Consider the following 13,362-nt stretch of genomic DNA (forward strand, 5'->3'; position numbering starts at 1 on the left):
CTGTTAATATACTGCTGCAACCATTTTTGAATTATCTTCAGTAATATTTTACTTGTGTGCAATATTAATGATATTGTTCAATAATTTCCACATTCTGTTGGATCACCTTTCTTTGAAATGGGTACCAATTTGGATCTCTTCCAGTCAATTGATCAGGTAGCTTTTTTCCAGATTTCTTGGCATAGATGAGTGAATGCCTCCAGTGCAGTATCTTTTTGTTGAAACATTTCAATGGGTATTCAATCAATTCCTGGAGCATTGTTTTTGGCCACTTCCTTCAGTGCAGCTTGGACGTCTTCATTCAATACCATTGGTTCTTGATCATATGCCACCTCCAGAAATGGATGAACATTGACCATTCCTTTCTGGTACAGTGACTCTGTGTATTCCATCTATCTTCTTTTGATGCTTCCTGCATCATTCAATATTTCACCCATAGAAACTTTCAATATTGCAACTCAAGGCTTGATTTTTTTCTTCAGTTCTTTTAGCTTGAGAAAGGCTTCCCGTTTAGATTTCTAACTCTAGTCTTTGCATATTTCATTATAATAATTTTCTTGTCTTCTGAGCTTCTCTTTGAAACCTGTTCAGCTCTTCTATCTTGTCATTTCTTTCATTTGATTTAGCTACTTTCCATTCAAGAGCAAGTTTCAGCATCTCTTCTTACATCCTTCTTGGTCTTTTCTTCCTTTCCTGTCTTTTTAATGAGCTTTTGCTTTCTTCATGGGTGATGTTCGTGATGTCATCGTAGAGTTCATCTGGTTTTCGGTCATTGATGTTCAATGCATCAAGTCTGTTCTTCAGATGATCTCTAAATTCAGGTGGAATATAATCAAGGTCATATTTTGGCTCTCTTGGAGTTGTTTTAATTGTCTTCAGCTTTAACCTGAACTTGCATATGAGCACTTGATGGTCATTCCAGTCAGCTCCTGGCCTTGTTTTGGCTGAAGATTTTGAGCTTCTCCATTGCCTCTTTCCAGAGATGTAGTCGATCAGGTTTCTGTGTATTCCATCTTGTCAGGTCCACATGTATAGCAGTTTATGTTGTTGAAGAAAGGTATTTACAATGAATAAGTCATTGGTCTTGTAAAATTCTATCATGTGATCTCTGGCATCATTTCTATCATAAAAATCATATTTTCCAGATATCAGTGATCTTCTTTGTTTTCTAATATTTGAAATACTGGTGGCTTGGCCTCTAGTCTCACAGCAACACACAAACTACCACAATATAACCAACTGGCACAGATGAGTCGTGGATAGGTTTTCTATAATGTTATAGAGTTGTCTTAATCTTATATTTCTTTAGAAAGAATTTTTAAGAAAAGTGATCCAAAACCTGGATGTAAGGCAGAAATTGGCTGTGTCCTTTGGATGCTATTCTAGAGCAGTGTCTAACAAGCCTGCCCAAAGGTTCTCTGATTCTGTATGTCAGTGGCCTCAAAGTGTAGTACCCAAACAGCAGCATCAGCAGCAGAATCACTTAGGAGCTTGTTAGAAATGCAAACTTTCAGGCCCTAACCCAGCAGAATCAGAAACCCTGGCAAGAGCCCAGCAATTTGTATTTGAACCAGACTTCCAGGTGATTCTGATGCACAGGCTGTGGTTCCCAGGCCAGTGTAATTTTACCTCTCAAGGGGCATTTGATGGTGCCTGCAGGCATTTGTAGTTGGAGAATGGGAAGTAGTGCTAATGGCTCTAGTGGGAAGAGGCCAGGGATGCTGACAAATATTCTACAAAGCACTGGACAGGTCCCACCAACAAAGAATTGTCTGGCCTAAAATGTCAAAAGTGCCTAGAGGAGAAACATGGCTCAAGGGAAATATAACTGTTCATCTTACTGCTTAGACACTAATTGAGGAAAACTGATAAGATGCAAATGATTTTTATCTAGTAGAAATGCAAATGGAATCTTTTTTGTTAGGCACAGTCTAGTTGGATCTGACTCATAGTGACCCTATCTACAACAGAACAAAATACTGCCTGGTCCTGTGCCAGCCACAGTCCTTGCTATACCGAGCCCATTGTTGCAGCCACCATGTCAATACATCTCGCTGAGGATCTTCCCCTATGTCCCCTGACCCTCTACTTTACCAAGAATGATATCCTTCTCTAGAGATTGGTCCCTTCTGACCACATAACTAAAGTAGGTGATTGAGTGGAATCTTTAGGTGATGCAAATGGCTTGTTGTTATTGTTGTTATGTGCCGTCAAGTCGGACTCGACTCATAGTGACCCTCCTTGGGTTTCCGAGGTGGTATCACTACGGAAGTAGATAGCCCAACCTTCCTCCGAGGAGTGGTTTAGCATTGTACTATTAACCAAAAGGTTGGTGGTTCAAATCTACCCAGAGATTCCTCAGTAGGCAGGCCTGGAGATCTACTTCTGAAAGGGCACAGCCGTGAAAACCATATGAAATAGTTCTACTCTGCACACACGGAGTCATTATGAGTCAGAGTTGACTCAGTGGCAACTAACAGCAGCAGAGAAGATAAAACAATGAATGCACTAAGCTGCAAACTGAAAGGTTGGAGTTGAATACTCCCAGAGGCCCTCAAAGAAAAGCCTGGGGATCTACTTCAAATAAATGATCCAGTGGTATCGCTAGGGGGAGTGTGAGGAGGGAGAGTGTGCAGTGCACCTGCTGATACTATCACAGTGGTGACACCAACATAACCCTAGGGTTTGCATTAGCAGCAGGCCAGTGCTCCAGGGGTAGGAGCCACCATAGCAATGGAATCACTAAGGTTGGTGGTGACCCAGTGCAGCAACTTGTAACCACTCACTCCTCACCTGCCAGTCAGGATCTCTGCCTTGGACAATGGGAGGGGGGAGGAACTTCAGGGCACCACGGGGAGGAGCCAGGAGGGACAGATGTGCATAGAATCGCTCTGGGCACTGTGTGGGTGCAGAGTAGAGTGGTCCAACTGTTCAGTCCATGGTTGGGGATCTCCTAGGTGCCCCACGTATAGCGGAGTGACACAAACCCTAGTGATGCCACTGGAATCAGCCATTGAAATCTCGATGAAGCACAGTTCTACTCTGACACTCATGGGATCACCATGAGTCAAGTCCACTGGACTTGTCCGAGAAGATAACCCTAAATGTTATAGTTTAATTGTACCGTAGAATATTAATTACCTATTGAGTAACAACAAGGGAGCTCATATGGCCTAGTGCCTAAGGCATTTGACTGCTAAACAGAAGACTGGCGGTTCAAACCCACCAGCCACTCCTCGGAAGGAAGGTTGGGCAATCTACTTCCGTAGTGATACCACCTCAGAAAACCCAAGGAGGGGGTTGCTTTGAGTCACATCCAACTGGACGGTGTGTGTTTGGTTTTGGTTTTGGACTGAATAACAAGGAGTACTTAACCTTAGTAGCTTAAATAATATTAAGCAATTATAACTATCATGGTTTCTGTAGTTCAGGAATCTATTAAAGTAACTTTAATTCTTGGAAAACGTTTGATTACAATTGCCATAATATCTGTGTAGCAGGACTTTTTTGGTTTTTCTATTTTTATATTTCGGGCATTTGTTTTAAATATCTTGTTTTATTGTTGTTTTCCTAGTATGCCCTGGGTTTTAGTTTAGTTTTCTTTTAACCTTGGGCATTTTCCCCCAAATCTGTGGACAGTTCACATAGGGAAGGAGCCAGGACAGTGTCAATGCGTGTGTCAGCAGTTATTGTTTCGCCACATTTGCTTTCTCTTTCTACATAAATATTTATATTTATGACAGTGTAAAGGTTATGTGGGTGTTCGTTATACTGTTTTTAAACTGAAGATTTGTAGGTTTTTTTTTTTTTTTTAAGTTGATAGAAAAAGGAAATCATTACTACTTCTTTTATTGGAAACCATCTAAAAAGCAATGGGACAATATCACTCCCAGAGTGAAGGTGCACACTCTGAAGTACAAATCCTCAAGCCTTTGTTCACAGCAAGAGAGAGGGAAGAGGCGCTAGTACCAGGAGCTTCCTGGACCTGGCTTGGTGCTTAGAAGCTGAATAGCTGGGGCACACACACACAGCATTCTTTGCAAGAAGCACTCTGTCTCTGTGGCAGCATAGTTGGAAAGTCTTTTGAGGTGAAAACAAAGGGGGAAAAAAATCCGAGTTGCCATTCCCCCCTAAGCTATAAAGGCTAATTGAACTTACATGTAAAACCTAGGATCATAAGAAAAATTTCACTTTGCGTTGGCACTGTCCTGGCTCCTTCCTAATGGCTACTTCCTGATGCTCCTTAAATTCCAATTAGCTTCCTGTAATTACCACCTTCAATAGTTATTAAATATTACACTCTTTATCTTAAAAGTTGATTTTTGTTTTCTTCTTGTCTCTCTGCAGTAAACTAAATTTCTTTCCAGAGTTAGTCTCTTAAGCATGTTTATTCTCTGGCCTATTTTCAGCTACTCAATATATGAATTAACTCATTTACATTTTACCCATTTGGTTTCTTAATCTCGAGTACTTATTTTCAGAGCTAGAAACTGCCAATGTTAAAACCAGACCCAAACTAATCCTACCCATAGTGCCAAAACCAAAAAAAAAAAAAAAAAAAATCCATAGAGTTGATGTCAACTCATAGCAACCCCATTGGGTTTCCAAGGCTGTAAATCTTTGTGGAAGAAGATCGCCTCATCTTCACCTTCAGCAGGCAAGGTTGTGTCATCTGCATATTGCAGGTTGTTAATGAGTCTTCCTCTAATTCTGATGCCACATTCTTTCTCATATAGTCCAACTTCTCAGATTATTTCTTCAACATACAGATTGAATAAATATGATGAAAGGATACAACCCGACACACACCTTTCTTGATTTTAAATCATGCAATGTCCCCTTGTTCTGTTCAAATGACAGCCTCCTGGTCTATGTACAGGTCCCTGATGAGTACAATTAAGTGTTCTGCAATTCCCATTCTTCTCAATGTTATCCACAATTTGTTATGCTCCACATAGTTGAATGGCTTTGCATAGTCAATAAAACACTGGTAAACATTCTTCTGGCATGCTTTGCTTTCGGCCAAGATCCATCTGACATCAGCAATGATATCCATGTCTTCTTCCAAATCTAGCTTAAATTTCTGGCAGGTCCCTGTCAATGTATTGCTACAACCATTTTTTAATTATCTTCAGCAAAATTTTACTTGTATGTGATATTAATGATTTTGTTCAATAATTTCCACATTCCGTTGTGTCACCTATCTTTCGAATGGTATAAATAGAGATCTCTTGCAGTTGATTGACCAGGTAGTTGTCTTCCAAATTTCTTGGCATAAACGAGTAAGCACCTCCAGCACTGCATCTGTTTGTTGAAACATCTCGATGCATATTCTGTCAGTTACTGATGTAGAGCTGTAGAGATGGTGGATGTAGAGCCTCCAAGTACCTAGCCATATGATACCTTTAAGTTCTGGAATCTTGAAGGCAATTTTAAAGAAGCAGCTTACAAAATCATACTAACTTACTAATAAGGTCTTTACAAAGTATGTTGACATATATCATCTGATGTGATCTTTACAGCAACTCTATGAGGGAGTTGAAGAAAATGGTGAAACTTCTATTTTCTAGATGAAGAAATCAAGATTGAATGGATGCTTATGATTTGCCCGGGATCTCGTGGCTACAACTAGAAGAGATGGGATTTGCATCTGATCTCTGATTGCATAACAAAGATATCCTTTGGTAATCCAATCTGACTGAATTTTCCCCCTCGGTCACTCTGGAGGCTTGTATATATTTGTATAAAATTAATGTGTTTATTTTAGCAATATTCACTTACAACAATAACAACCATCAATAATAATGTGGTCTTCTCTTCTCTGGGAGCCCAACCCTTATTTTTAAATAGCAACTCCCTCTGACTATTGGAAAGAATCTGTTACTATAGCAGTCCAGGGACATTTTTGCTTCTGGGGGTGGTCATTCAAGATTAAGTGATCAAAACGCCAATTAGGACCCCCCCTCCCCCCCCGGTTTAAATAGATCTGAAAAAAGCATCAATCCAATTTGTCCATCCTTAATTGAAGACTTATTTGCTGGATTTAATATATCTCATCCTGGTACAGACGGCTGGCGGTTCAAACCCACCAGCCACTCCTCGGAAGGAAGGTTGGGCAATCCTACTTCCATAGTGATACTGCCTCGGAAACCCAAGGAGGGGTCGCTATGAGTCGGGGCCGACTCGACGGCACATAACAACAACAACAACAACAACATCCTGGTACCTAATAAGATTCATTGTTAAGAGTTGGTTTTGTTTTTGCTTTTCACCTGAAAGCTAACAATGATGATTAAACCTAAAAAATGAAGGTCCGGAGAAACAAATCATAATAATTATTTTTGCTTCATGAGTTTTCTATTTTATTTACTGATTCTGGGAAAATGATGTATTGGAAATATCAAAGACACCATTGGTTATGAGTAAATTATATAAATATTCAAAAATATAAAGCAACTTCTTTTTGGTCTCAAATGTCTCTTCAGCAAAATCATAATAATGTGCGTGTGTGTACACATGCATGTATATATATGTGTATATATATTATATATAACATATATGTACACATATACACTCACATATATTTCTATATAAGATCCCTGGGTGGCAAATTTGGCTTGCAATTGGCTGCTAACAAAAAGTCTGATCAACTTGATGACAATGGGTACATATATAATCACAAGCAATAATTTCCCTCGATTGCTATGGTAACACATTCTCTCCAAGACATATGCATATACTTATACATATACATACACATATACCTATACATATATGTGTATGTGTGTGTATACACATAACTACCCATAGAGTTTTCTGGAAGCTCTTGTGGCCAGTGCCTAAGGGATTTAATTGCTAACCAGAAGGCTGGCAGTTCAAACCCACCGGCCACTCCATGGAAGGGATTGAAGCAATCTACTTCCATAAAGATTTACCATCTTGGAAACACAATGAGTCACTATGAGTTGGAATCGACTTGATGGTAGTGGGTTTGGATGTAGAGTTTTCTAGGCTGTAATCTTCAAAAGAGCAGCTGAGTGCTTAACTGTTGTACCACTAGGTTGCTGTACACACACACATACAAATACACACACACATATATTGCATTGGACACATCTGCTGCACAATACTTCTTTAAGGTATTAAAAAGCAAAAATGTCACTTTGATAACTAACAGACCCAAGCCATGGTATTTTCAATCAGTTACCACATATGCATGTGAAAGCTGGACAATAAATAAGGAAGACCAAAGAACTGATATATTTAAATTATGGTGTTGGCAAAGAATATTATATATACCACAGACTGCCAGAAGAATGAACAAATCTATCTTGGAAGTAGAACAGACAGAATACTCCTTAGAAGTGAGAATGAAGAGACTTTATCTCACTTACTTTGAACAAGCTATCAGGAGGGACTAGTCGCTGGAGAAGAACATCATGCTTGGTAAAGGTGAAGACCCTTAAAGAGACAGATTGACACAGTGGCTGCAACAATGGTCTCAAACATAGCAACGATTATGAAGATGGTGCAGGGGTAGGCAGTTCCGTTCTGTTGTACATACGGTCACTATGATTTAGAACAGACACAATGGCACCTAACAACTACATATAACAACCAAAAACCAAACTCACGGCCATCAAGTCAATTCTGACTCAGAGCAACCCTAAGGTTTCTAAAGGTGTAAATCTTTATGGAAGTAGATCGCCCCATTTCCCTTCTGCAGAGCCCCTGGTGGATTTGAACCACTGAACTTCTGGTTAGCAGCCATATGCCTTATCCACTATGCCACCAGAGTTCCTTCATACACACACACACACACACACAATTTGTTTAGTTTTATTTTTGTTCGTGTTTGATGTTTACTTTATTCTAAATAGTCCATTCAGTTTCTTTATCACAGGAAGGCTGAAAATATGAAACTCTTCATTGTATGTGAAAACTGGAAAAAAAATTAGTGGCAAATGGAAGAACAATCCAACATTTATTAATAAGTTTCTTCCTGAATTTTCTTCAAAATTTTTAAAAACACAAGAAAGTTTTTCTGTACATAAATACTCTTATTTTTTTGTTTTAAATTCTGTTAAAATACACTTCATTGCATTTATGAGTAGGAATACATAATATATATACATAGGACCAACACTTGGAGATGGCTGTTAGCTTGTAAATAGTGAGTTCTCTTCAGCTTAATCACCACTCCCATAGCTAATAACTTCATTTAATTTGCGGTACTTCAAGCTGCTGAATCTGTTTGCTACAATTAAGTTTGAAAATATGTTTAAAAGCGCTGGAACCTCTCTGCCTTAATGCCCACAAAATTGTCAGCTCCTGAGCTCACTGACCAAGGCTTTGTGTAGCCAGCTCAGGACTTGCCCAGAGCAGATGCTCAGTATTTGCTGAGCAGAACTGTCTTCAGTGAACAGATGGAGAGTTAAGAGACGAAAGACTTTACTTTACTGGGGTGACTGACCCAAACAGAAACCAGTTTAGTTTTACATGAAGTGTAAACACTTTAGTTCCCAAAGGAGAACCAGTTCACCTCTGTGAAATACAGGACTAACTGGCCACCTGGAAGCAGGTCATTCCCTCATTCACAGGCTCACTCTTGTCTCTACTTTTAAACATCTTGAACCAAGTTTTTGTGTAAGAAACATACCTGCATCTAGTTCTTTTGGATCAAAGAAGATACTTAAAATATTGATGTTTTAAAAGTTTAGATGAAAATGTTAGTCCAAGGTGATTTGTGATGATTTGCTTTCTGTGAATACTCTTTACTGTTGATGGCAATTTCTTAGGAAGAGCACAGAGTTCTCTCACACCACAAGTTTTCTTTTTTCATCAAACACATTCCCAAAATTATTTTGAGTTTTTGAAAACTGGTTGTTGTTTTTGTCCCACTAAGTAGTTTGGTTTTCTCGGAAATTCGGAAATTTTATCCCTAATAGCTTGAATTGACAACTTTTTAGTTATTCATATTTCAAATGGAACACGTATAATTTCCTGTGGAGAAATATGAAAGGTTTTTATGACTATGTTCTGTTTCCCAGTAATGCAGAATTGGTAAGACTTATGTGATATGTACATGTGTAACTTGTTATACATCATAATAGCAACTGCATAGTAAGAACAATGTAAACAGGTTCATCTTGCAACAAATGGTCAGTAGAAGAAAAACTGCATTCCAGGATCTGAAGAGCTTCCTTGTCCCTCAAGAAAATGTTAAGCCCCTGGTCTGTATAAAAAGTACATAAAAAGACCTCTAAATCAAAACCACCTAAAATTCTTGTAAAATGACCCATTCCCACCACCCTCCAAATTTATAAAAATAGTGAAATAATATACTCACAACAACAACAAAAGCTGAAGTCTGAGTTTAAAAAATGAGAATCAGGTAATGCAGGAAAGCTTTCATTTTACCCGTTTGTAAATGACTCTAGGGAAAGATACATGAGCAAACTATCAACTACATTAGCACTGTCCTCATGGCACCTCACTAGGGACAGAGATGGAGAAAATAAATAGTTCAGAGTTAGAGCAATCCTCTGCCCCATAGTCCAATCAGGGAGATCTCATGATGTCACAAGGCAGTGAAGATCCAGAGATCTTTCCACAAAACTCCCTGAGAGTTGGAGTGTTCCTCAGAGTTTCTCATCTTGCTCTTTCCAAAAGTCAACATTGCCTTCAGTTTCCTCAGGATGGATGAAGTCAGCCATCCTGCAATACAAATCCCAAGCTGTTATGTGGCTGGGTCTCATTTAACAAAATTAAATTGTTCTTTGGAAGCAGTTTATCAGATGAACTTGACATGATATTTCAAATGATCAACATCTTCTATTCTCAGGATTTAAGGGAATGTGAAGGCCTTATAGACCAACCAAACCAAAAACTCACTGCTGTCAAGTTGGATCCAACTCGTAGCAACTCCTCCTTGGGTTTCCAAGGTGTTATCAGTATAGAAGTAGATTGCCCAACCTTCCTTCTGAGGAGTGGCTGGTGGGTTTGAACCTCCAGCCTTCTGCTTAGGAGTCAAATGCCTTAGGCACTATGTCACTAGAGCTCCTTGTAGACCAACAAGCACATGAAATCTTAAGGACTCCCATACATAGAGTCAAACAAGGATGCTTACTATCGTGTTTCCAAAAGGGTGCTCCACAAAGCATTGTCCCTTGAAACACTTCTTGTTAGAAGATTTCCCTCTTAGAAATCCACAATGTAAATTACAATAAGGACCTGAGAAAATCTGTGAAATAAATAATACATATATACACACACATATATGTATTTACATGTATGTATGTGTGTATACAAATATGTAAGTAGAATATGTATATTCTATAATCTCTGTGTATATCTATGCATGTCTATATTTAACTGTTGAATCAAGCATTCACCAATCCTTTTATGATAAATACTTACCAATTAGATTTAATTTAGCAGGAGTTAATAAAAAAAAGAAGCATTATAAATGAAATACACATATTCTTATTGTCAAGGGAGTAATCTTCACCTGTCTTTTCATCATGTTTAATGATACCAAAAAAAAAAAAAAAAAAAAAACAAGCCCACTGCCACTGAGTCAATTCCAACTCATAGCAACCCTATAGGACAGAGGAGAACTGTTCTCTATAAGGTTTCCATGGCTGTAAATCTAAGCAGTCTGCTTCATTTTTATCCTGCAGGGTGACTGGCGAGCTTGAACTGATGACCTTTTGGTTAGCAGCCAAATACCTTAACTACTGTGCCACTGGAGCTCCTATATTTAATGCTAGGACTCATAAAAATCATCTGATGCAAATAATGAATGTACACAGAAGATCATTTCTTCTAACGCTCTTCATTGGTCTTGCCTGGCAGAAGAATTCTTGAGTTTGATAACTCCTTTGCTCACATATTCAGCTGTTAGATGTAATTTTGCCACATTTTCCTTCTTGCCTTTTCCGTAAGCAAGGAGAGATGACTTTTCACTAGTTAGTGATTTGGATGGTAGTCAGATTGTATATCCTACCTATTTTGCACAAGAACATGTTGTCTTCCTTAATTAGCACAAATGGACTTAAATACTAGTGTTTAGGAACTCTTTGCTGTGATTTATGGGATGAAAAAATTCAAAGGGCAAAATGGCATCCAGTTTCCAAAGTGGCTTTTTTTGTGCACTGTCATTGAGTCGGATCCAACTCAAAGCAACCCCTCCTTGGGTTTCTGAAGCAGTATCACTATGGAAGTAGATTGCCCAACCTTCCTTCTGAGCAGTGGCTGGTGGGTTTGAACCACAAGCCTTCTGGTTAGCAGTCAAATGCCTTAGGAGGGTAAGGTGGCATCTGAACGTGAAGGTCCAGTTTCCAAAGAGCAAAATTTAATTTAAAAAGCCAGATCTTTGTTTCTATTTCCTTACAGAGGTTAATGATCTGTAACTCTTACCTGATTGCTCTCACCTAAAAAGCTGTGACTCTCCTGACCCAGAAGCCCAATTTAAGTAACTTGAACAGTGCTAGGCCAATAGTAGTAATCATCTTCTGTGAGCTCATGGCTAGTTTCATTATTTGTTAAACAAAAGGAGGCACTTCTCTGAATCCAGATATGTTGACAGGATGGCCACCATCCTGAGGGATCTAGCTAGGAATCCTATGACTCTACTTGCAGCAGCCCTTTCACTGGGATTTCAGTGACAGCTACATTCCTCATGCAAATAGCCTCTGTAGGTGGAGGTGGTTGGTACTTGAGTGACTAACATGAATTCAGGCAGCATCCTAAAACTCTTGCACGATGATTCTTCACTTCTTTTTTTTTTCAGCTGTTGACACCCTTGAGAATCTGTTCAATGCTATGGACCCCTCTCCCCCCAGAGGAATATATGTTGTTGCTGTTGTTAGGTGCCATTGATTCATCTCTGACTCATAGTGACCCTATGCACAACAGAACAAAATGCTACTTGGTCCTGTGCCAGCCTCACAATCCCTGCTATATCTGAGCCCATCATATCAGGCACTGTGTCAGTCCATCTTGTTGAGGGCCTTTCCCTTTTTCATTGACCCTTCACCTTACCAAGCATGATATCCTTCTCCAGGGAACAGTTCCTTCTGACAACATGACCAAAGTCGGTGAGATGAAGTCTGACCATTCTCACTTCCAAGGAGAACTCCAGCTGCTCTTCTTCCAGGACAGATCTGTAGTTCTTTTGGCAGTCCACGGTACTCTCAGTTTTCTTCACCAACACCACAACTCAAAAGCATCAACTCATCCTTATTCATTATCAAGCTCTCACATACATAAGAGGCGATTGAAAATACCATGGCTTGGGTTAAGTCTTCAAGGAGACATCTTTGCTTTTCAGCACTTGAAAGAGGTCCTTTGCAGCAGATTTTCCCAATGCAATATGTTGTTGGATGTCTTAACTGCTGCTTCCACTGGTGTTGATTGTAGAACCAAGTAATATGAAGATGAAGCCTTTGATAAGTTCAATCTTTTCTCCACTTATTGTGATGCTGTTTATTGGTCCAAAAACCAAAAATCAAACTCACTGCCGTCAAGTTGGATCTGACTCATAGCGACCCCTCCTTGGATTTCTGAGGCAGTATCACTACGGAAGTAGATTGCCCAACCTTCCTTCTGAGGAGTGGCTGGTGGGTTTGAACTGCTAGCCTTCTGGTTAGCAGTCAAATGCCTAGGCAACACACCATAGTCTTCAATTTTCATCAGTGTTTCAAGTCATCCTCACTTTCAGCAAGCAAAGTTATGTTGTTAGTATATTGCAGGTTGTTAGTGATTCTTCCTCCAGTCCTTATGCCACATTTTTCTTCATATAGTCCAGCTTCTCAGATTATTTGCTCAGCATGCAGATTGAATAAGTATGGTGAAAGGATACAACCCTAATGCACTACCTTCCTGATTGGAAACCATGCAGTGTTTCCTTGTTCTGTTTGAATGACAGCCTCCTGGTCTAAGTACAAGTTCCTCATTAGTACAATTAAGCATTCTGAAATTCCCTTTCTTCTCATTGTTATCCATAATTTTTTATGTTCCACACAATCAAATACTTTTGCATAGTCACTAAAACATAACTAAACATCTTTCTGGTATTCTTGGCTTTCAGCCAAGATCCATCTGACATTAGTAATGATATCCCTTGTTCCACGTCCTCTTCTGAATCCAGCTTGCATTTCTGGAAATTCTATCAGTATACTGCTGCAACCATTTTTGAATTTTCTTCAGCAAGATTTTACTTGCATGTGGTATTAATACTGTTCGATAATTTCCACATTCTGTGGGATCACCTTTCCTTGGAATGAGTACAAATTTGGATCTCTTCCAGTCAGTCGGCTAGGTAGCTCTCTTCCAAATCTCTTGGCATAGCCAAATGAG

At 39.2% G+C, this 13,362-nt stretch overlaps 1 protein-coding gene across 1 annotated transcript in view; it reads right to left on the reverse strand.

Moving 5' to 3' along the window:
* Positions 1–8,189: 8,189 nt before the first annotated feature.
* RASGRP3 (RAS guanyl releasing protein 3) overlaps positions 8,190–13,362 on the reverse strand; it is a 56,002-nt gene continuing 50,829 nt past the window's right edge. The window contains exon 17 of the mRNA XM_007938890.2: positions 8,190–8,257. Coding sequence (XP_007937081.1) covers positions 8,190–8,257 — 68 coding nt within the window. The remainder of the gene's footprint in view (positions 8,258–13,362) is intronic.

This window comes from Orycteropus afer, unplaced genomic scaffold (assembly GCF_000298275.1).
Source record: "Orycteropus afer afer isolate SDZICR_OR568_19922 unplaced genomic scaffold, OryAfe1.0 scaffold00054, whole genome shotgun sequence".
NCBI classification, from domain to species: Eukaryota; Metazoa; Chordata; class Mammalia; order Tubulidentata; family Orycteropodidae; genus Orycteropus; species Orycteropus afer.